This window comes from Phyllobates terribilis, unplaced genomic scaffold (assembly GCF_046119375.1).
Source record: "Phyllobates terribilis strain yellow unplaced genomic scaffold, ASM4611937v1 Scaffold_4301__1_contigs__length_62499, whole genome shotgun sequence".
NCBI classification, from domain to species: domain Eukaryota; kingdom Metazoa; phylum Chordata; class Amphibia; order Anura; family Dendrobatidae; genus Phyllobates; species Phyllobates terribilis.
Window position 1 is genome coordinate 39,304 of NW_027367053.1, and position 23,197 is coordinate 62,500.

At 38.3% G+C, this 23,197-nt stretch overlaps 3 protein-coding genes across 3 annotated transcripts; 2 read left to right on the forward strand and 1 right to left on the reverse strand.

The window, feature by feature from the left end:
• Window positions 1–11,366: 11,366 nt before the first annotated feature.
• Window positions 11,367–12,801, forward strand: LOC141249077 (uncharacterized). The gene is made up of 5 exons (XM_073669534.1): window positions 11,367–11,480; window positions 11,580–11,628; window positions 12,134–12,407; window positions 12,482–12,617; window positions 12,730–12,801. The coding sequence occupies exons 1-5, from the start codon at window positions 11,367–11,369 to the stop codon at window positions 12,799–12,801; spliced, it is 645 nt and encodes a 214-aa protein (XP_073525635.1).
• Window positions 12,802–12,870: 69 nt separating this feature from the next.
• On the forward strand, window positions 12,871–14,270 carry LOC141249079 (uncharacterized). The gene is made up of 3 exons (XM_073669535.1): window positions 12,871–12,942; window positions 13,773–14,032; window positions 14,120–14,270. The coding sequence occupies exons 1-3, from the start codon at window positions 12,871–12,873 to the stop codon at window positions 14,268–14,270; spliced, it is 483 nt and encodes a 160-aa protein (XP_073525636.1).
• A 1,364-nt stretch (window positions 14,271–15,634) lies between these two features.
• Window positions 15,635–17,420, reverse strand: LOC141249080 (uncharacterized). Its single transcript, XM_073669536.1, has 3 exons — window positions 17,109–17,420; window positions 16,677–16,905; window positions 15,635–16,002 (listed from the first exon to the last, which is right to left on the reverse strand). The coding sequence occupies exons 1-3, from the start codon at window positions 17,418–17,420 to the stop codon at window positions 15,635–15,637; spliced, it is 909 nt and encodes a 302-aa protein (XP_073525637.1).
• Window positions 17,421–23,197: the final 5,777 nt, after the last annotated feature.

Sequence of the window (23,197 nt, forward strand, 5' to 3'; positions counted from 1 at the left end):
TACTAAAGAAAGATCATTTTGTCTATATGCCATCATTGGTTTAAAACAATATATGTATTGATCTAGCATAAATCTCGCATATATCTAGTATTACTGGATTTTTTAGGAAAAACAATCTATTTATTCTTAAAAGTTCATTTCACGATCATAACAGATATGAAGGGACGTCAAATCTAAGAAAATAAATTAACAATCTTCTAAAAAACGACGAAAAAATAAATTACACATAACACTTCTATATACCTTCATTTCAAGCTTCGTTGTACAGAAATCTACCGATTCAGACAAGTTTTAAGGAGGAAGTTCGATATCTGATTCACCAAGTTATAAATAAAATATAAATTATTATAAATCATTTGCATCTTTATTGATACACGATTCTATTTCACTACCCATAAAAGGGAAAACTACCCACAAATTAGGAGGCGGGATAGACTCTAAGAGCAGAATTTACTTGGGCCGGGCCAAAACAAGTCCAATGATAAGAGCCCAAGACTAAAAAACGCAAAGCTAATGTTGTGTATACTTCACAGTGCTATGTAGCTTGTACTCCCACTATCCCGGTATCTTTTTGTGCTCCATTTAAGAGATCCCTTAAGTTCTTCCTCTTTCATTTTTTTACCATAAAGGGGTGGAAAATGACTAAAATATCCTGATGAAAAGCAAGAAATTACAACCCCTACCCTCCCCATTTATCTGGGTCTCTCTTTTCCATTAACTCATTACTTTATTCTCTCATTTTCTAGAACCTAGTTCTCTCTCTTTTCCCATAAACCCTAAGGCCGCCGCTCTCCTCTTCTCCCCAATTTGTCGCCATTGTTGTACCTCTCTTTGATTGAAATACGATTGTTTTCGTGTTTTTGGTCCCCTTGATCCACTTTGTCCCCTAGACACACTTTTTCTTTTTCAATTACTGAGATTTGTTGGGTTTTGATCTAGATTTGTTGTGAATCTGGGTTTCAAATCTAGATTTGTGGCTTTTGGTCCCCTTGATCCACGATTATTTTCACCGTCTCTCTCTCTTTTGAAATGACTAATGAGCGATTCTGATTTTTGGAAGGATTCCAACGAAGATAAGTCCTTCTCCGAGACTTATAGTTGCTCCATGCAACCCTATTGTGAGTGTCCACCTGTATGCTATGGTCTTCACTGCTTCAGTCCTTGGCGAGATGGTGACTCATCTACTGTTGAAGGGCTGCTTCCCCCTCACACCATTGAACTCGCCGACGATGCCAGTGCCACCTCAAGAGCGCCGCCATCGAAGTCCCCCGATGGTGCATTAGATCCTGACCCTATAGAGGTGGAGGTGGATCCTGACTCCGGCGATGATGGCGAGGTGGCGCATGACTCCGAAGACGGCGAGGTGGTGCTTGATTCTGAAGACGATGGAGATTGCAAGGATGCTCTAGCGGTTGATGACTTTTCATATTCTGATGCATCTGAAGTTTAGCTAAGTACCTTTTCTCCTCTTTTAATTGCTTTCATGAGGTCAAGTTGTTGTTGTTGTTGTTCTTCTTCTTCTTCTTCTTCTGTGATGTGGCCTATTGTGATCTATTATCGAGGACATGTTGAAATGTTGTTGGTATTGTCTGTCTCCTTGTTGATCTTTTGTTGGTGTTGTTGATCCCGGGTGATGTTGTTGATCCCCGTTGTTGATTTGTTGGCATGTTGTTAATGATATGTGGTTGAACCCTGGTGATGTTGTTGATCCATGTTGTTGATCTGTTGGCATGTTGTTCACCATATGTGGTTGAACCTTGGTGATGATGTTGATCTCTGGTGATCTTGTTGATCCCTGGTATTAACGGTCTTTGTTTTGATATATGTGATGTCCCCTATATACTCCCTCCATCCTAATATCCTTTTCTTGTATGATCATATGCATTATTAAGAGTCCTCATCTAATGTCTGAAGTCTATGTTGAGTCTTCTGAAAATTAGAGTTTGTCCAAAAGCATTAATAATGAGTCCCCATCTAATTTCCAAAGTGTATGATGAGTCTTATTAAAATGAGAGTTTAATCATGTTTCATTTGTAATGCTTACATGTGCTAAGCCACCAGTTAATATTGACGGATGAGGCTCCTGGTGCTATTTGTGTTACATTTGAATTTTTCTCAATGTTTATTGGGGACAACTGAGACATGTTAATAAAATATTTTAATCATAAAGTCTATGATGAGTCTTCTTAAAATGAGAGTTTAATCATGTTTCATTTTGTAATGCTTACATGTGATGAGCCACTAGTTAATATTGACTGATGAGGCTCCTGGTGTTATTTGTGTTACATTTGGATTATTCTCTATGATTATTGGGGACAACTGAGACCCTTAACCAATAAATTATGAGAGATAGGAACACATGAATACATAAATAAAACCCAAAATATCTAGGGCTGGGACTTTGTACCCATAGAACCGAAGAACCGAACCGAAGTGTGCATTTCAGGTCGGTTCGATGCGGGTATGCAATTTTTTATGACGTAAATTACGGGTCGGTTCTTGTAAAAAATTGCGGGTACGGGTATGGGTTTTGAAAAAAATAAATGAATAAACCGAGTAACTGAATTATATAGGAGTATTAAAAAATTAGGTCAGGGCTACTATTTACTTTCTTCTTCGATTTTTCCACGTATCTAGTTGTGTTCCTCGTTCATCCTTCCATGCCTCATTTCTCTTCCTCGATCATCCTTCCATGCCACAATTCTCTTCCCCGGTCATATTCTCTCCCTGAATTATCAAGCTTTATAGTTTAATAATTAATGTTTAAGCTTTTCAGAATCATAATCTCTCCAACTTCATTAAACTTTAAGTTTCTACTTTCTACTCACACAAGTCAACGATATGGCTTTTTCTACTAAAATTTTATAATATTAATTCTCTGTTCTTTAGAATTCTCCATGCTTTATAATATTGTAATATTAATTGCAACTTCCATCTGTTTCGATTTGTAGCCCTCGATATGAATTCTGCAACACAATTCAGTCATCGATACCATCGACCTATCTGGTTTCGATTTAAACAACCCCGGTGATATTGAGGAGCTTAGCCAAGAAACAATAGTTATCGATGTGTTGAATTTGGTGTTGTATTTTCTGAAAATTGATTAACCATAATGACTTCGCGAACCAAAATAAGACAAATATGTAAAAAGTTAGGAACCGACTTTAGAAACCGATTAGATTGCAGGTTCGGGTAATGTCGGTTCCTTAGTAAAATTCATGGGAACCGAACCCGATTAAAAAAAATCTTTTTACTCTGCGGGTAGGCTAAAAAAATAACAGGAACCGAAAGTTCCCAGCCACACCGGGGATCAACAACATCACAATGCATATGAAAATCTACATAAATAAAACCAAGAGAATATTATCCCAAAATATGCATTACAATAAAACAAAATATGCATTACATTAAAAACTCAAAATAACTCCAACCATTGTTGTGGTAGATCACCCTAGAACATTATCCCTATGACATATGCTAGAATGATCTAAAGGTTGCTTGTTGCTTTTACTGTGAGTTATGTCTCCTTGAGTCTCTTCTTCATGTATGTGAACTTGATATTCTTGTGCTTCTTGTGATTGAGGTAATTGTGCATGCCCATGTACTATGTCTCAAGTTTGCATAACAACCCACATTGGTGCCTTAACTTGAGTTTGTGTATCGCCTTGTGCTTCTAGCTTCTGTTTACCTACACGTGGTATATCATATCCATTGCCTCCATGTACTTTCAGAATCTCTTTCATGACATATTGTAGGGTCATCCAAACATTGCTTAATGTTTTAGGATCTAGTTCATAAAAGTCCTCTCTAACTGCCTCAATCATTGCATCTATGTCTTTAGGCATTTTCTTATGCATCAATGACCGTATACTTCTAAAAAATCCAAGGTCTAGAATATTCAAGTCTGGACTAGGAGGTTGTTGGATTAAAATGAATGTGAATCATCTTGTGTGTATACCTCTTGCCATTGTGGATCACTTTGAGTAACGTGTGCTTTTGCATTATCATGCTGGATGAAAATTACTTTGTGTCCATTGCTTGGTGGCCATTTAGCCTTTATAGCTGGAATAATCTGGTTGATGAGCATGTCTCTTTGTGGCTCTTTGATTGACTGGCTCAACAAATTTTGTGATAACTGTCCCTTTCTCTCTATCCTTTGATGTTCTCTTTGCTGGTTCTTGATAAGTGAAAGAAAAAATGCCAATTTTCCCGTCAAATGTACATGTTCTTTCTTAATTGTATCTTGGCCTAACTACCACACCTGTGAACATTACTTTTGGAATGAATTTGCTTGATGATGCTGACCTGTATTTCCCTTTCTCACTCTATGCTAAGTACACTTTATGCGTCTTCTTGGTGAGAAAAAACCACTCCTCATCCAAGTGGACAAAATCAAACATAGGAAAGTATTCTCTCTTTGCTTCTGGTGTGTTGCCATGTAGTAGCCTCAAAATCCAATCCAACCTTGTGATTTTGTTGTTATCCTTAAGCACGGGATGCAATGTGTTTGTATGTGGCTTGATGTGTCCCCTCTTGACCATTCTATGAACTGTTGTTTTGGAAGTTTGAAGTTTATTAGACAAGTCTCTAATACATGACCTATCTCTCATATTGAGTGCTTTGATTGTTTCATTGGGAACTTGGATTCTCTTTCTCACACAATTATGAAACTTTGTAGACATGTCATACCTTTGGCCTGCAAGTTTTTGTCTCTTTGCTTTGTTCCATAATGTGCTGATACATCTTGCTGTCACTTTGAACTCTTGTGCAGCTGCCTAAATTGTCCCCTTTTTCAGCTTTTCCCCAGTTGTCTTATTAAGTAGCCAAAGCAAAATATGCGACCTCTCTTCACTGTTGAGCCTTATGCTTGATGGCTGATGATGACCTTCTTCTGCTTGTTGTTGCTCTGTTTCCTGTTGACTTGAATGTTGTTGATGATTTGTTGTTGGTGTTTGGTTCAGATCTGGGAGTTGAAAATCTTCTTCTATGTCCCCTACTAATGCTTCATTTAAGTCGCATGTAAATCCATGTGCTTCGTCCATGTCATCAATGGGAGATCGAGCCACATGTAAACCGAAGGCTGAAGCCATCAAGTGAAGGCAATGATGTTGGTGTAGATTAAATGTTGTATTGAATGTGCTTGGTGAGTTAGGGCTTTTTGGTTGGAGTTTTTGGATGTACAGCTATAGAAGATTTAATGCTTCCAGCTGAAGTGAGAGTATAAATTTCTCAGTTTGTCATCTATACCTTGTACTGAATGTTCCTTTATTCCCTCAATCCATGGGATCTGTCATCCTTGATTCTTATTGGTTGTTGAAAAAACTCACTTGTATTGATTGGTTAATGAAAAGTAAGCAGATTTTGTGATTCACATTTACTTTGCTTTTTCTTTAATTTTCAGTTGTCAATCAACACATTAATGAGTCATAACTCATTAATGCTTCATTAAAAATTGTGTCCAACATCAAAACTAGAAAAACTATCTGGGACGGAGGGAGTATTTGGAAATGACAAAAGATGAGGTGAAGATTTAACAACAAAAATATAGATTGCAGATTTGCAGGGTAGCTTGACCTATGTTTTCACTCATCTATCTGTCGTTTGTTATTATGCTTGAATTGAGTGATTATGTTCTTTCTTCCACCTCTCATAAGCAATGCGTATTTTCACTTGAGATGGATGGATTATCAGATTACGGGTACCTGTATATATTCATTCGAGATTGATTTGAACATGTATTTTAACTGAGACTGGTGGAAGCAGCATAATACTTTACAAATTTTTTACTTGTTTTGGGGGAATCTTTTGAAGTGCTTACTTATGACTCATAATTAACCTATGAAGCACGGACACACTTAGAAGAGGGGCATGTATGTGTGTGTGTCCGACATATCTAGGACAAATGGACACACTTCAGATACATCTTAGTTATAACTGGACACACCTTGAACACACCCAAACCCGTTTGTCTTTAATTTTTAAAGATCTAACTTCTTTCTGTAGTATTCATATTTCAACGTAGAATTGAGTTGTTTCTTGCTTTCCTTAAAAGAAAAACCGGAAACAACTACACGAATAGTCCATAGAATGACAACGGAAAAAATATATAAAAGATCATTTGGCCATGCAGGAACCCATTTGACTTGATATATTTATAATCTGGATACTCAAAAGTCAACATAAAGATGTGATTTAAATTTAAAAGTGTTTTTCTTATAATGGCCAAAAAATATTTATATTTGTTTTTTATTATTAATCATTTATATGTAATTGAGTATCATAATTTATCTCTTACAAGGTTTGATATATTATTTTTAGCGACATTATTCGAATAACATAAATTATATCGCCGTGTCATGTCGTGTCATATTTCTATATTTTGAATTTGTCTTGTATTTGTGTCTCATCATGTCCATGTCCTCATATCCGTGTCTGTGCTATATAGGTCATAAGAGATGCCGGATTCGAACTCTAGACCTATGAGAGTGTATAAATACTACCTTTATCACTAGACTAGAGGCTAGTTGGCAAGTCATAACTAAACTTGAGTACATTTTGTTGAGTCTAATTTGAATATTCAACTCAACATGTTTATATACTAAAGAAAAATCATTTTGTCTATATGTCATCATTGGTTTTAAACAATACATGTATTGATCTAGCATTAATTTCGCATATATCTAGTATTACTGGATTTTTTTAGGAAAAACAATGTTATTAAGAAAAGTTTATTTCACAACCATACTAGATATTAAGGTACGTCAAATCTAAAAAATATATTAACAATCTTCTAAAAAAACAACGAAAAATATAAATTACACATAACACTTTTACACACCTTCGTTTCAATCTTCGTTGTACAAGAATCTATTAATTCACACAAATTTTAAAAAGGAATTTCGATATCTGATTCGCCAAATTATAAATAAAATATAATTTATTATAAGGCGTTTTTGCACGAAACCACCCCTATACGGCTGAATTTGCAAGGAACCACCCTCTATATCGCTAATTATTTCGAACCACCCAGATTTCAACATTTTTTTACCAAGAGCCACCCCTCCCTCAATTCCGTTAGGTTTTCCATCCAAATTACCTAAAAGACCAATTTGCCCTTGACAGAATTAAAAATTTACAGAAAAACCAAGGTTTTTTACTCTAAAAAAAGGTATTTAAAAAAATGAACAGTAGGAAAAAAATTCTCCTTCGTCTTCTTCGATCTTCATTTTCTCCTTCGTTCTTCATTCTTCTGCAAAGGTAAATCAATTTGTTTCCTTCGTTCTTCTTACTTTTCAGTGTTCATCTCCCAATTTTGCATCATTTGTTCTCCCAATATAGCATTGGTGAGTTTGCATCCTTCGTTCTTCTTACTTACTGTTTAATGTTCACCTCCCAATTTTCTGGGCGAAAATGAATTAGGGTTCTTCTCGAAATTGAATCTCCATTGAATCTCGAAGGAGAAGAACCTGCCAATTTCCACGCTCAAAATCGAATCTCGCATACGAACCTGCCAATTTTTATCAGGCGTTTAAGTGTCCTCTTTTAATGACAAAATGCTTATCGTGCATGAAGAAAAAGCTAATATCATCTAACTACCAAGTAGTTTATATAAGACAGAGGATGATGAATTAGCTAGGATCAAAAGTATCCCAAAGAAACTGCAAACTAAGAAAGTAATAGAGTGTGGTCTAGTGATATAACTTAGTTCATTCTAAACCAAAGTATCAGTAATGAATCATGAAATGCAGGGTACAAGGCAGGAAGTAATAGAGTACAAGAAGTTAGAGTTGGCATGACCTTTGCATATAGCAAAGTATCATCAATGAATGCTTCCCATGTTTCTTCTCTAACCATCTGTAATGGAGGTGAAGACGGAGTTAATTTTACAACCATTTGTAGTTTCTATTACAAGCTTACATATACCAATTTGTCAAACGTACCAGCTTTTGTAGTTTCTTCACTTGTGTAAAATGGAAATTAAATAGAAATATGTGATTCTACATTAACTACCAAACCGATTCAAGATGAAAACAAATCCAATCCAATATAAATTATCATTAGCAATGTCGATTGCCTTCAAATTATTTGGTGTAAATAAACAGAAATGGCATACTTACAAATGAGATTATAAGAGATCTAGAGGATAACCTTGACTAAAGCGAAGACTGAAAAACGCAAGAATGACTTGAATCTCCTACAACATAAAAAATAGAAATCAATGGCAAGATGAGCTAGAAAAAACTCAAATTGAACAAAGGCCAACCGAGTTAAGAAGATACCTAATAGAGAAGACGATGGTGGATAAAAGGAGAGAGAACGGAAGCGGCGGAGAAAGGGATGGGGAGGTAAGAGAAGAAGAGGAGGAAATGGAAGAGGTAGTGGGCTCGAAATCAAATCTCGCATACAAACATGCCAATTTTATGGGCGAAAATGAATTAGGGTTCTTCTCCTTCGTTCTTCTTCTTCTTCTTCGACCTTCCGATTTTCGTTCTTCTTCTTCTCCCTAATTCTCCATTCTTCTCCTTCGATTACCTAATTTGTTTTTCCAAATTCGATTCGAAATTTGCAGGGCTTTATGTTCGTATATTTGCAGGGGTTTATGTATTTCCAGGATTTGTGTTCGTATACATTCTGGGTTCGTATATTTGCAGGGATTATGTTCGAAATTGGGTGTTCAATGAACTATAGCTAGTGAGGTAACTTATTATCCTTGATTGGTATATTTGTCTTTTGCATAGTTGGTATATTCATGCGAGTGATTCACATGCGAGGAAGTATGCAAAAGCTATAAACGCGACACTGTTCTTCTCAAGCTCTACATACAACATAAATGTGAACAAGGTGTTCAAAATCATAACAACAAAGCTATTCAACCTTCCATGGAGTGTAGAGCGCAATTTGATAGTGGGGATGATAGGAAATACAGGAAAGTCACGGGGGAGCTTCTAATAACGAAGAGAAAGAATATTTAGAAGAAGGGTATTTGGGTTTTTTTTGAGATGTAGGGGTAAGATAGACATTTTATACATTTCAACAGAAATTGTAACGGAATCCGTCCAAGGGTGACTTTGGGTAAGAAAATGTTGAAATTTGATAGTTCGAAATAATTAGCAATATAGAGGATGGTTCCTTGAAATTCGGCCATATAAGGGGTGGTTCCGTGCAAAAAAACTTATTATAAACCATTTACATCTCTCTTGATACAAGATTGTGACAATTGGGAGAGTGCGAGGAGGATGCACTTGGTTAGTTGGGATATGGCTGTTAACCAAAAGAGTATGGGGGCCTTGGTGTTAAGCAAATGAAGGCTTTTAATCTTGCGCTAAACGGTAATCTTGCTTCGAGATTTAAGCATTGCAAGGGGGATCTTTGGACGGATGTGATACGGGCCAAATATATTAGACCAAATAGCGAGGAGTGTTCCGAGATTTCTCACATGTGGCGCTCAATCCGGAGAGGTATGATGAAAGTGATCATTCCGGGCTGTAAATGGCAAGTCGGGCACGGCGTTCCGTGCATTTTTGGTCCGACAAGTGGGTCGGTGATTACACACTGTGTGACTGGGCAATTGTTCAGATTTCAGAAGAGGAAAGTGGGGAGGTGGTGCGCAGTTACTGGGACGATACTAGCGGCTGGAGATGGGAGTGTTTTGTTGATAAACTGCCGACAATTATGTTGATGTTTGTTGCCGCGGCCGCGGTGATGGAGGACCAGCAGGAGCGGGACGCTCTTTTGTGGTCAAGCACGTCCGATGGTTGCTATTCTATTGCTAGTGCGTATCATAGTACTATTCAACCGAATACGGAGGATAACGTGGATTCCATGTTCTATAAGAAGGTTTGGCGTGTGCGTTGCCAAGAGAGGGCGCGTTTCTTCCTATGGCTGATTTTTCGTGGAGTAGTGATGTGCAACGGGTAGCGGTATAGACGTCACTTGGCGAGATTGAGCTCTTGTACGGTGTGCATGGATACTCTGGAGACTATGTTACACCTTCTTCGTGATTGCCCGAAAAGTCGAGAAGTGTGCAAGGACCTCCATCCTCCGATTGATAGGTACCTTTTTTACTCCTCTAATTTTCAGCAGTGGATTAGGCGTAATCTTGTTCAGGGCTCGGTGGAGATGGAGGGATGGGCGGGTGTGTTCGCGACCACAATCTGGATCATATGGAAGTGGAGGAACGAGAGGACTTTTAAGAGCGAGGAGTTCACCGGGAACAAGACGTCCTTTATTTTTGTCGCAAGTCAAGCTTATTGTAAGGCGTCTTCCGAGGGGTTGTAGGCCTCAGTTCGGGAGAAACAAAAGTCCCTCATATGTTGGGAAAGACCGGAGGACGAATGGGTGAAGCTTGATACGGATGGGGCATTAGTGGCGGGTCATGCGGCTGCGGGTGGTGTTCTTCGGGATTCCAATGGAGAGTGGATTGGTGGCTTCCTCCACAACATTGGGGCGTGCTCCATCCCGACGACGGAGCTCTGGGGTGTTATCTCGGGCCTTAGGCTCGCGTGGTCGTTTGGGAATCGGGAGGGTTTATGTAGAAACTCGACCTTGGTCAAGCTACTTCTGGATAAACCTATAGATCGGTGTCATCCCCTTTGCAGTCTCGTGTCTTTAGCACGAGACCTTTTGAGTAGGAACTGACTTTGCCAGATCTGTCATATGTATAGAGAAGCCATTAGAGTCGCTGACGCTATGACCTCTCTTGCACTTCATGCTTGTTTAGGTGTCGCCTTTTTGGATTCTCCTCCTTCGGATATTTTTAGTTTATTAGATGATGACGTTAGGGGACGGGCTACACCCCGTTTTATCTTGTTGTAGCCCAACCAGTGTTCTAAAAATCCCGCCTAGGCCTCGCCTAGTCCCCACCTAGGCGCTAGTCAGTTGCCCACCGCTTTGCACCCTGCCTAGCGTTTTTTAGTACAAAAAAGTCCTTTTTTTTTTGCAAAAGTGGTAATTTCTTGAAATTGTAATGAACTTTTAGTTTGTTGCAACTTAACAAAGGCTTCTATTAGCATTGCAATTTAATTCTAACACAATTTCATTGATAATCATGAATTTGACGATAATGTGATCATGAAATATCATGGATGCTTCATTATTTTTAATTCGCCTATGCCCCGCCTAGGCTCCCGCCTTACCGCCTAGGCGCTAGGCCCTCCCCCACCGCCTAGCGTTTTTTAGAACATTGAGCCCAACTATTTTTCTTATTTTACATGTACGGAGACTCTCATTCTCTTTAAAACAAAAAAGAAAAGAAAAGGAAAACTACCCACAATTAGGAAGGCCGGATATACTCTAAGAGCAGATTTTACGTGGGCCGGCCCAGAACAAATCCGATGATAAGAGCCCAATACTAAGAACGAAAGTTAATGCTGTTTATACTTCTCCCGCACGCGGTACTTCGTAGGGTTTTTGGTTGCCTGTTCGATTCTCTCGTCTCCAACTCTCCATTCACTGCAACTCTGCGGCTATTCCGGCTAACCGTAGCTTAGACAACTACCAGCCATGGTGCCTCCCTCTTTCTTTCTTCTGTCTTTCGCTCTTTCATCTCTTGCTTATCATCTAATCAATTTATTCTGCAGATCATTACGGAGAAGAATCGTAGGGAGATTTGCAAATACATCTTCCAAGGTCCCCCCTTCCCTCTCAGCCTGAGATGTTTAATTGTTTTTTCCCCATATGCTTCTCTTAATCTCGAGCATTGTCTAGTTGAAGTCCAAATTTGATACTCGGAACTTTTTTGTGTGTATGTGATCTAGTTATCCAAATTCCGTACTTTCTCCACTTTTTCTAGCTTGTATTTACTGAATCTCCTTCTACTGTGTTGATTTACTGATAACATTGCTTAAACTCCTCACTTATCTCAGTTTTACTGTTGGTTAATAGCTTAATTATTGGCAATTTTCAGTCTATAGCTAATGGTATTATAAGTACTTGTTAGTTGCAAATTTGAATGGGGCCAAATGTAGTACATATGTAGTCAGGAATTCAGAATAGGATGAACTTTTTTGTTTTATGCTTGAATACTTTCTAGTGTTTGACCAGCCTTGTTCTAACCTTTGGCGATCATAGTTGATCTTCCTGCATTGCTAATTATTTATGTCCTTTCTTTTTTCGTACTATTGTTGAACTACAGAGGGTGTTTGCTGTGCAAAGAAAGACTACAACCTTGCAAAGCACCCTGACATTGATGTACCAAACCTACAAGTCATTAAGCTGATGCAGAGCTTCAAGTCAAAGGAGTATGTCCGTGAGACATTCGCCTGGAGGCACTTCTATTGGTACCTTACTAACGATGGCATTGAGTTTTTGAGAACTTACCTCAACCTCCCATCTGAAATTGTGCCAGCCACCTTGAAGAAAAAGCCTGTTGCTCGCCCTATGGGTGGTCCATCTGGAGACCGTCCACGGTAATTTCATTAGATCCCCAAGTCATTATGCTTTACCTATGAACGCCTATCCTAATATGTTCTTCATTTTCCAGTGGCCCACCTCGCTTTGAGGGTGACCGTCCTAGATTTGGTGATCGGGATGGATACAGAGGAGGGCCAAGGGGACCCCCTGGAGAGTTTGGTGGTGACAAAGGTGGAGCTCCTGCTGATTACCAGCCTTCTTTTGGAGTAAGTTCTTAGTCAACCATCCATCCCTTTGTTTATCATGTAACTTAGTATTGTGGATCTGAAATTGAAAACTTTGATAGTAGATGTAACATTGTCTATGCTGATTTTGCAGGGTGGTGGTAGAAGGCCTGCGTTCGGGCGTGGTGCTGGTGGACCGCCAGCTGGTGGCTCTAGTTTTGCCTAAAATGCTGCCTTTTATAGTCATGAGTATTTGAATTTTGTTATTTTTGAACTAGTAATCTGAATTATTGTCATGGTTTTGATAGTTTTGATCACAAAAAGAATGGTGGAGAATCCCAATTTATTTATGGAGATGTTGCTTACGGTTTAATGTTGTTATGTTTGATAATTGTCGTTCTGGATAGAGTTTCATTTGAGTGTAAGAAGCTCACGCATTCGCCTGACAAAACTCAACTCGACCCGATGACCTGACCTGGATAGAACCTGAACCTGACCCATATAATAAAAAATATTTACACATAATTTATTGAAAATTATAATATTTATTTTTAAAATAATCTACAATAATATTATTTTATCATCAAAAAATTATTTAAATCCTGGAAAAAAGTTTAAAAAAAATATGAAATATAACATTCTTGATTTGTTGGGCCAACTAGAAACTCGAAATGACCTGAACCTGATCGATCTGAAATTTTATCAACCCGATTTGAATCCAATCGATCCGAACCCAAGCTCCATTTAGCAGGTATAATAATGGTCATATAGCTCATACAACAAATATGTGGAAGTGCATAAATATAGCGAAAATCAAAATAAGATTTATTCCAGCTTTTTTTATTTTTGGGTTTGTGGTATATATTTTCCGGTGAAAAATAGCATAAATGACTCCAATATCAGAAACAAAATCCTTGTTTTTCTCGTAAGACAAACTCACTTCATATTCATTAGCCAATCACCCGTTTTGTAGGATCTGTTTTCGTGTTTTTCTCTTCCCATCTTCCTCACTTGACATTCTTTTTCTTCTCATTCTTCGTCTCGTCTCTGTCTTTTCCCTCTCTTCATTGTCTTGCGAAGAGCATAGCAAACACGCTCAAACATCAAAATGGTAAGCTTATGTCAAATAAGACTGTTTGTAGGAGGAAGTATATAGAATTTATTTACATGTGGTTAAAACGTATGTATATTATGTAGGCAAACGCTGCATCTGGAATGGCAGTTGAGGATGAGTGCAAGTTGAAGTTTCAAGAGCTAAAGGCGAAGAGGTCGTACCGTTTCATCACCTTCAAGATAGCGGATCAGCAGGTCGTGATCGACAAGGTGGGTGGGCCTGACGAGACCTACTCAGACTTCACCGACGCCCTTCCTCCTAACGAGTGTCGCTACGCCGTTTTCGACTTTGACTTCACCACCATTGAGAATGTCCAGAAGAGCAAGATCGTCTTCGTTGCATGGTAAGATCCCTAATCCTAATGCTAAAATGAGGTAACAACTCTTTAATTATAGTGATTTGTACATGATAATGTTTGAAAATTGGAAAGGGCACCGGATACATCAGCAGTGAGGATGAAGATGGTGTACGCAAGCTCAAAAGACAGATTCAAGAGAGAACTCGACGGAATCCAGGTGGAGTTGCAGGCGACTGACCCCAGTGAGATGAGTCTCGACATTGTCAAATCCCGGGCCCATTGAATCTACCTCCATTTTTTCCATAATTATTATACCCATAGTATTACTATCTGCATTCAAAAGATTATTTCATGAGTTTTATATTAAGTTGTTTTCGATTCGTATAATTGTAATTGTGTATACCTGGTCATGGAAGATGCAGACCAGTGTATAATTTTAATGCATTCTTTGTTCTTGGCTAACTTTACAGACACTTTCCTCGTGTAATTTTTTTTTTACAGTTTTATCTTCATCTTATTTTCATTGTACAAGATTTTGCAAATCATCATGAAATGCATGAACCAATTTGCTTTCAATGAAGATTGAAATTACATGGAGACTAGGAATTTATTTAAATCAAGAAAATTACATAGTTGCTAAATGGCCGATATTATATAGTTGCTATTGCGCTCCGACAGATTATCTTCCGAGTTAACAAAAATTTAATTAGTTGAAGGTTTATCACTGTTGACAAGCAGATGCACGACGACGAGTGAAAATGTACCTGAAAAATCATTTGATGGAAGAAAACGGGCAGGTCGGGTTCGGTTATTGAGTTTAATTCATGTTAAACTTTTATCGGGTTATAACGGATCAGATTATAACGGATTTAATGACAGATCTGGTCACTTAAACGGATTAGCTGACATGGATTTTTTTCCTGTTTTTTCTCTTTAATAAAACAGTAAGAAGTATTTTATTTAATAAAACTAAAATTTTATTTAATAAAACTAAAATTTTATTTTTATGCTTATATTCTTGATACGGTGGGTCGAACTCGGATCATCAGATCGGGTCAAAACAGGTTCCATTAAAAATGGGTCGAATTTGTATGACTCAGAATCAGGCCGGGCCGGTTCAGGTTCCTTACAAAATGGGTCAAATTTGTATGACCCAGAATCAGGCCGGGTCGGCTAGTTTTTCCCAGGTCTAGGTGAGATTCCTAGTACAAAAAAATATTCTTTCCATACTTCATAAGAATCGTATACACAATTTGTGGTGTATAATGAAGAACAGTCGATGTTAAGTATTAAAATGATAAATGTCCTTCTATGAGAACAACTTGAATGAAAATAGAAATAAAAGGTTACATCTCCTTACATCATAACAAGCATGTACAAACCATTCCACTTCAATGCACTATAACCTGATCAAGGCTAGAGCTGGAGAATCAAGACATGAAAATGGAAACACAAGACATACTACCATTGTGTTTTTTGAAGGTATAAATAAAGCATCAGAAACAATGTCTCAAAATTCCCCCCCACAAAACTGGGAGAAGCTCTTAAAAAAAAAAAGAAGGCCAAAGTTGATGAAGCACAGCAGAAACCCTTATTCCACATTGATCAAAAGTGAACCCACAAAAGGATGCAATTACGATAACGCCCTTACCTGACCGGTTGCTGGTTGTAGTGGTTCTTCTCTTTCTTCTTGGCGGCCGCTAGTCTTGCAGCCCTGGCTGCGGCCTCTTGAGCGGCGGCTTTGGCTGCTCCGTCCAAATCCTTGCCGGATTTCTTCTTCTTCATTGCCGCTATCTTCTTTAGACGCTCTTTCATGTCTTCTTCATTCAGCTCTCCATTGCCATCTGAACTGTTTGGCTGCTCCTCACTTTCTGTAACTTTAACTTCCTTTACAGACTTGTCTTTCTTCTTCTTCTTCTTTGCATTCTTCGACTCAGATGGAACACTCACCTTATCTCCATTACCGTTAGCCTCTTCTTTTTTCGCCTCACCCACTTCCTTCTCTTGTGCAACACCTGCTTGTGAAATCGTCATCATCAGAGTTTTAAGGGTTTAGATCAACTGAGAGGATGTATTGCCATATCATTAAATTCATTCTTAATCTATCTATATAATAGTAAAACAACATGAGAAACAGCCTATGTGTCAGTCTCATTGATTTGTGTCAAATTTAAGAGTAATGTTATACTATAACCACATTGCATCCAATGTGGCATAAGTTATACACATTTCCTTTAATATTATATGACTAGGATACACTAATTTAATAAAAGGAAACAATGTTACTTAGAGAACCTTTTAGTCTATAAGAGAAAGAAGTAGAATTCAACATTATCTTTTATATTTGAATATAAAGATATCCTATAAAGAAAAATAGGAAATGACTAAAATATAGAATACACAAAATCGCAATTACAGGGAGAGTATTATATTAAACACAATCGTTATTTATTATTTATGAGAAAGATAATTACTTATATTGTGATTCAATATGATATATTTAATTATAATATATCTACAAAATATTATTTTAAATATAAAAATATAGAATAAATCACATGCATGGCACACAGGCTAAACTAGTTAGAAGCTAATTTAAGATGGTCATCTACAGATAAAAAGTTAGGAATTCCTGAGAGTAAGTAGGTTAAAGAAGAGGAGGTCAGGATTTACTTACTCTGGACATCACTCTCCTTTGGGGTAACTCCGAAATCAGCTAGGAGAGCATCGAGTTCCTCCAGCTCCTTCTTCTTGCGTTCCTTCCTTGATAATTGTCTCTCTGTTTCTTTCACTGGTACAGAAGTTTCAGGCAACTTGTTTGCAAGTGGTTCAGGATGAATAACCTCTTGTTCCTGTTCATGCTCATCCTCAACATCCTCATCACCTAAATCAAGCATGTCGTCTTCACTTTCACTCTCCTGTAAAGTGGGACGATAGCGAATAAATGCAATTAACATCCAAACTTCATGCACTGAAATTTCTGATACATAATTTTGACTCACAAAGATGCCATTAGACAATCAATGAATGCTCCAATATGAGGAGACGGACTCAAGTAAAAGCTCACTGACCAAAAACAATCAAGCATAAAAATTGGTGAATAAGCAAATTCATCACCAACCTCTGCTGCATCTACGACATCCTTGCTCCCCTGAGCATCATGAGTACTCCAAACAGCCTGAGGAGGCGCTGTTGTAGCATAGTAATCGTCATCATCTTCATCATCCACATCAGCCCATGATTTTGAAGTTAATGGAGTAGGAGCCCAGAATACATGGGGCTCTGGCTCCTTGGCTGGGGCTTTTGAAGAGCCCTTGCTCTTCTTTTCCTTGTCTGACTTCTTCTTCTTACGCAGAGACTCGAGAGCTGAGAAAACGTTGTTGTTGCTGATAGTAAAAGCGCCTTCATCCCTTCTCATACTACTTCCCACCATCTCCAAAGTAAATCCGATACAACACCAGCTGATTCAACAATGAAAGCTACGAGATAACAGGATACCAAATTGTATCAGTAAAGCATGTGAATTTGGGATAGGACTCATCCAGTAAAGACAATTCGAATAATCCTATAAACTAGAGCAACACAAGCATATACCTTGTCAGAACCTACACTCAGATTTCTCCAAACAGGACCCCTAGATCAGATATAAAGTCTCAATCGAGTGATAAATAGTTCAAATAACATGAAACTATTAGAAAACTGTGGAGAACTCGAACGAAAGAACAGAACTGACCTTTTGCCCGGGAGAATTCGATTAGCTCGACGATATATCAAACAATCCAAAACAAGATTGATTTAGGGTTTTGATATATCAATAAATTCGCAAAAGAAGAGGTAGAAGAGAGGACAGCGAGGATAGGAGAGGAGGGGAGCGAGTCTAGGGTTTGTAATGGATAATCTGGGTATGGAAGAAAGATAATAGAGAGTTATGGCCTTTGGGAATGGATTTTCTGGTTGCAGGAGAGGAAACTGAGGATGTCAAAAGCCAAATTTTATACTCTGCAATCTGTGTCGTATGACGTTTTTTTAATTTTGGTCTATGGTCATTTTACAAACGGGTCGGGTCGTTTCAGTGTATTTATAATGTCTAATCTAAGGTCACCTTACATACGGGTCTTTTTTTTTTTTAAATGTTGTACACTATACGTACCGTATTTAGCAAACCATGTTTTATGTGACACTAAAAAAAGACTCTCTAAAATCTAAAAACTAAACACTCTCAAGTGGCAAAAAAAAAAACCTCCTCTGTAAACTTCTCTTTCATCATACCGCCGCTTCGTTCATCTCTTCCCTTATGAGTCTCTCTCTTCCCCGATCTTGTACCCTTATGAGATCTCCCGTCCTGGGTGTTTTAACTTGGTTGTCTGCCCCTTAGCCACTGTTTTGTTTTCTTCCCCTGCCTCCCTGTCACATGTCTCATGATGTCCGACGGATTTGTGATGGGTGTTGGTAGAGTATGGGGGGTACTGTGCTGCGGAGTGATTAGTCTGAGCTCTGTATGTGCGTCTGGAGTACGGAGCCTTCTTTTGTTCACCTACTTAAAAGAAATTCTTTTGTTCTTCAGCGGGAGAGGGGTGTGCGGCTTTTCCGGGTCTCCCCAATCTGCCTGAACGTGGAACTATTCTGACGTTAAGGATGGTGTTGGTTGCTCCATTCACTGTGCCTCTTCTCTCTGTGCGCAGCTCTGGTATCAGAGTGTGACTCTTCCCAGATTTCTCGGAGATCTTTGGGTCGTTTTAGATTTTGTTACTTCTCAGATCTGCTTGAACAGGTTTACCTATCTCCTCTCTTTTTCTTCTAAGCTATGCGTGAATAAATGGACTTTACATCCGACCTGCTATAAATATGTTGAGAGTTACCCCTTTGTCTTGTATGTTTTACCTACTAAATCTAAAAAGCATTGTGAGTTTTCCTACTGGCTTGACTTGGTGTTTGTTGCTCTTTGTGAGTTGTTGTGGTGGTGCTTGTTGTGGTCTGACATGGACAAAAGAAAGTAAAAAGTTGGTAGCCCAGGTACACTCTTATCAGAACATGCTCAGATCAATCTCAGTTTTGCTAAAGCTGGATTGGAGAAAAACAAGAAAATGAATAAATCACAAAACTTACCAAATCTCACTCCACTTTCAAGTGGATCCCAACAAAAAGGAAAAGCTAAGAAGGGGGTGGTTCTACTCCCTTCTTTGACCTAACTGACATGTTTAACAAGCTGGCTACAACTAGGGAAAATGGAAGAAAGAGGAAACTCTTGACATTGGTGGGTTTTCTTGTGGGGGAACCTAAAGAGTTTCCAAGACTGTTTGCCAAAATGAGAATGGAATGAAAACCTCTAAAAGGAACTTTGGGCTTCACCATCCTGAAAAAGGGCTGGTTTGAGATTGCATTCTCAAACCAAGCAGATTTTGAATTAATATGGAAGAATAGACCCTATCATTTTTTAGTCAACTCTTGTTGATTAAACAGTGGTACCCGAGGTTTGATCCTACAACTGAGTCTATATCAAAACTGGATCTATGGGCTAGGCTCCACTATCTTCCTGAGGAGTTTGCCAATGCGGGCGCCCTTGAAACTATAATTGAGGGTTGTCTTATTGGCAAATTCCTCCGTATGACCCATAATAGTGAGAGATGGAACATGTTTACGAGATTCTGTATTCATACAGATATTGAAAAAAATGTTAGGAAAAAGCATAATTGTCCCTGATGAGCATTTTAACCAAATCCGATATTCCCTTTTGTTTGATGATTTCTCTGCGGGTTGTGGTGCATGTGGGAAGCTTTCCCATGTGTACAAAGACTGCCCTAATAAGAGTGCGGCTTTTCCAACTCTCAATCTCACTCTGAAAAAACCTTCCTCGAAAATTGCTGGCTCGGGCTGTGATGAGGGGGACTCCTCTGCAGCGGGGGCATGGAACTATGTTGGAAAGAATAATAAAATCAATAACGGTGGGTCTGAATTTCCTTTCCCCGTTAGTAACAAATACCTTACGAGCAAAGGTGGAATTAAAATCACTTATGAGTCGGAAGACTCGGATGAATTCATCAACCAATTCATCATGAACGAAGAATCTTTTGTGGAAGCTCCTTCCCTTGTGGCTATGGCAGGTGTGTGGTCTTATGTACCAAATCTTTTTAACAAAATTTATAATCTGAATTGGTGCTTTCTAATCTATCCTTTCTTATTTGGCTCTGATCTGTTTATCTTCCTCTGCTTAGATGGTCTGAATTTATCTGGGACTAAGGATGAGATTAAACCGGTTGAACAGGAAAGTGATAAAGGTTGGTCAATATCCCTTCACTGCTATCAATTTTTTGTTTTGTTATTCTAGTTTGAAAGCATTTTTCTAGTATGGTGTATTTGGACTTTGGCATGTGTGCTCTGGCTCCTCAGTTTTGGATCTGTGATACAGGTGAGGTTCAGAATGGAAAACCGAATGATGGAAGTTTTTTTGACTGAATTCTGGCTCCTGGTGTTTTATGCAACATGAGCTGTTTTTAAGAACTCTCCATCTTTGTTATACTGGATTAACCTCCTAAATGACTTCTATGAACCAGGTAGTTTTGAAGCTTCGTCTAACAGAAGGGGCAATATGGAAAAGACCAATGAAACTTCAGTCCAGGGTTGTGCCAACTCTCCTGTATTGTGTTTTGCTGGTCTCAGCATGTTTCTGTCAAAAGTTTACCAACTTATTTCTTTCATTTGTGGTCTTTGTGCTGGTTTTTAGGGACTCAGCTGATTGACCCTCAACCTGTGACTAATGAAACCGCTGCTCATGTGGAACCTCCAACAAATATTGATCTAGATGCTAGCATGACCTTGGATTTACATAGGAAAGCTGAAATGGAGTATAGTAATGAAATTGATGAAGTCCTATTCAAGATGATGAATTCGATGATCTCCTTATGGATGATATGCTTGAGCTGGAACAAGGTGTGGAATTGGATGACAAGGTTCAAGAGAAGACTAAGGATCCTGTGTTAATTAGTAATGACCCTCCGTACACTGATCTGGAACTTGAGGAATTTATTAGAAACGAACAAGTGGGAAAAGGTGTGGTTGGTTTGTTCAACGAGGCGTCGTTTCGCTCAGCTGAAAATTCCTTTAATTCGTCCACTTCGGTTTTGGTGAAACTTGGCAAACTTGATGTGGATAATGAAATCCCGACTAAGACCACGTCTAGCAAACGAAAATTTAAGGAAGGTATGGAGGACATCGCCTCTTCTGCTCCGTTGGAGGGTAAGAAAACCAAGGTGTAGCAACTTTGACTATGGTAGTTAAATGATTAGTCTTGGAATTTCTATTTTGGTGGAAATCATAATATTCGTATATTGTGATTTTCCGATTTCCTTTCTGTCTTTGTTTTTAGCCTTTGTGTGGCCCTGTACGGTTGTTACTAAGTTATCCGTGAATTCTGGGACTAATCGGACTTGTAATAGTGTGCTTAGCAAATGTAAAATCTGGTGGATTCTGATCCTTTTGTACCTTCCCTTGTGGATTAATAATATGTTGGCTTTTTCTACCTTCGGATCCCCTCTTATGATGCAATGTTTTGTTGGGTTTTGAGGTCTCTGTTTGTTTGGAATGATGGAATGGTCCTGCTGGGCCTATCTGCTTCTGGCCTGTTTCAAAAATCAAATATAACCAATTGTTTGCTTCTTGTTTCTTGTATTCTCGGCCCCTGCTGGTTTTTGGTTGGATGGTGATGGGTTGATTCTTCCTGGTTGAGTTGGAATGAGGGTTGTGGATATCAAATGGGTAAAAGGAAAATCATTATGTTCTCATGGTGTCATCATTTAAAAGGGGATGATCTGTGGAATCATGTTCTCTATGGAAAAACAACTAAGAGAAGTATTAGAATGTGTGCTAAGATTCAAAAAAGCGTTGATAAGACTTACAAGAACATAAGATCAAATAAAATGAAAACTATTTTTAATAAGCAAATTTTAGAATGGTCCGGTGTTTGATTTAAAGGATTTTTCTGCAAAAATAAGATGAGTCTGAAACACTAGCTAATATTAAAAAAGAAAATCCGTTACAATCATAAAGCTAATAAAGGAATAACTCTCGGTATATGGGTGTTTAAATGAAGATTGGCCTATGGAATTGTCGAGGTATTGGTAGGAAGAATCTTTGGACTGAAATTGAGGCTCTTTGTAAAATTAATAGAATTAATATGATTGCCTTAGTAGAAACTAAATCGGAACCTGGACCCTCTAAAAACGTGTGGCGTAAAGCTGGTTTTGACAATTGTCATGTTATCCCTTCCTCTGGGTTGTCTGGTGAAATTTGTCTTCTATGGAAAAGTTATCAAATGACTGATGAAACATGTGAGATTATTGTCTCGACTAATAGATTTGTGGCAGTTAAATATAAGATTTTTAGCCTAGACATTAATATGATGCTTGTTTTTGCCTATGGTCCTCCTGGTGAGGCTGGAAAAACGATTTCTGGTTGGAAATTACCAATTTTATAAGTTCATGCCCGGTCCCTTGTCTGGTGATGGGGGATTTTAATGAAATTTCCTCGCCTGATGATAAAGCTGGGGGTGTCTCCCCAGCAAGTTCTAGATTTGTTAGATTGAATAATTTCAAAAACATCTGTGAATTGTCGGAAATTCCATGCTCTGGTAATAGATTTACATGGAGAAAGAATAGGACAGAAATCTCAAACATATATGAAAAGTTAGATCGTACTTTGGTACAATCTGAATTCTTGCAGTGGTTCCCTGACATATCTACTCATAATTTTGCTTTCTCGTCCTCAGACCATTGTCTGATTACAACAACTCTAATGAACAACATTTCGAATAAAGCTCAACCTTTCAAATTTGAAAACATCTGGACTGAGAGGAAGGATTTTGAGAATCTTGTTCGTCAAGCGTGGCGTTGTGATGTGCCGAGTTCGCTTATGTTTAAACTAGTTAAGAAAACGGCTCTGGTCAAAGTTGCTGCGAAAAAATGGAATAAAACAACTTTTGGGAACATATTAAGACAATTGGAAGAAATTGAAATTAAGCTCACTAATGTTCAGAAAGAGATTCTTTCTAACCCTTCTCCAAGCTTTGTTTCTCTCCAAGAAAAGCTTATCAATAAAAAAGAGTGTCTGCGCTTTTCATAAAAAATACTGGAATCAGAGAGCAAAAGTGAAACATATTAAACTTATTGATTCCAACTCCAAATACTTTCATAAGGTTGCGTCTGGCAGAAGAAATAG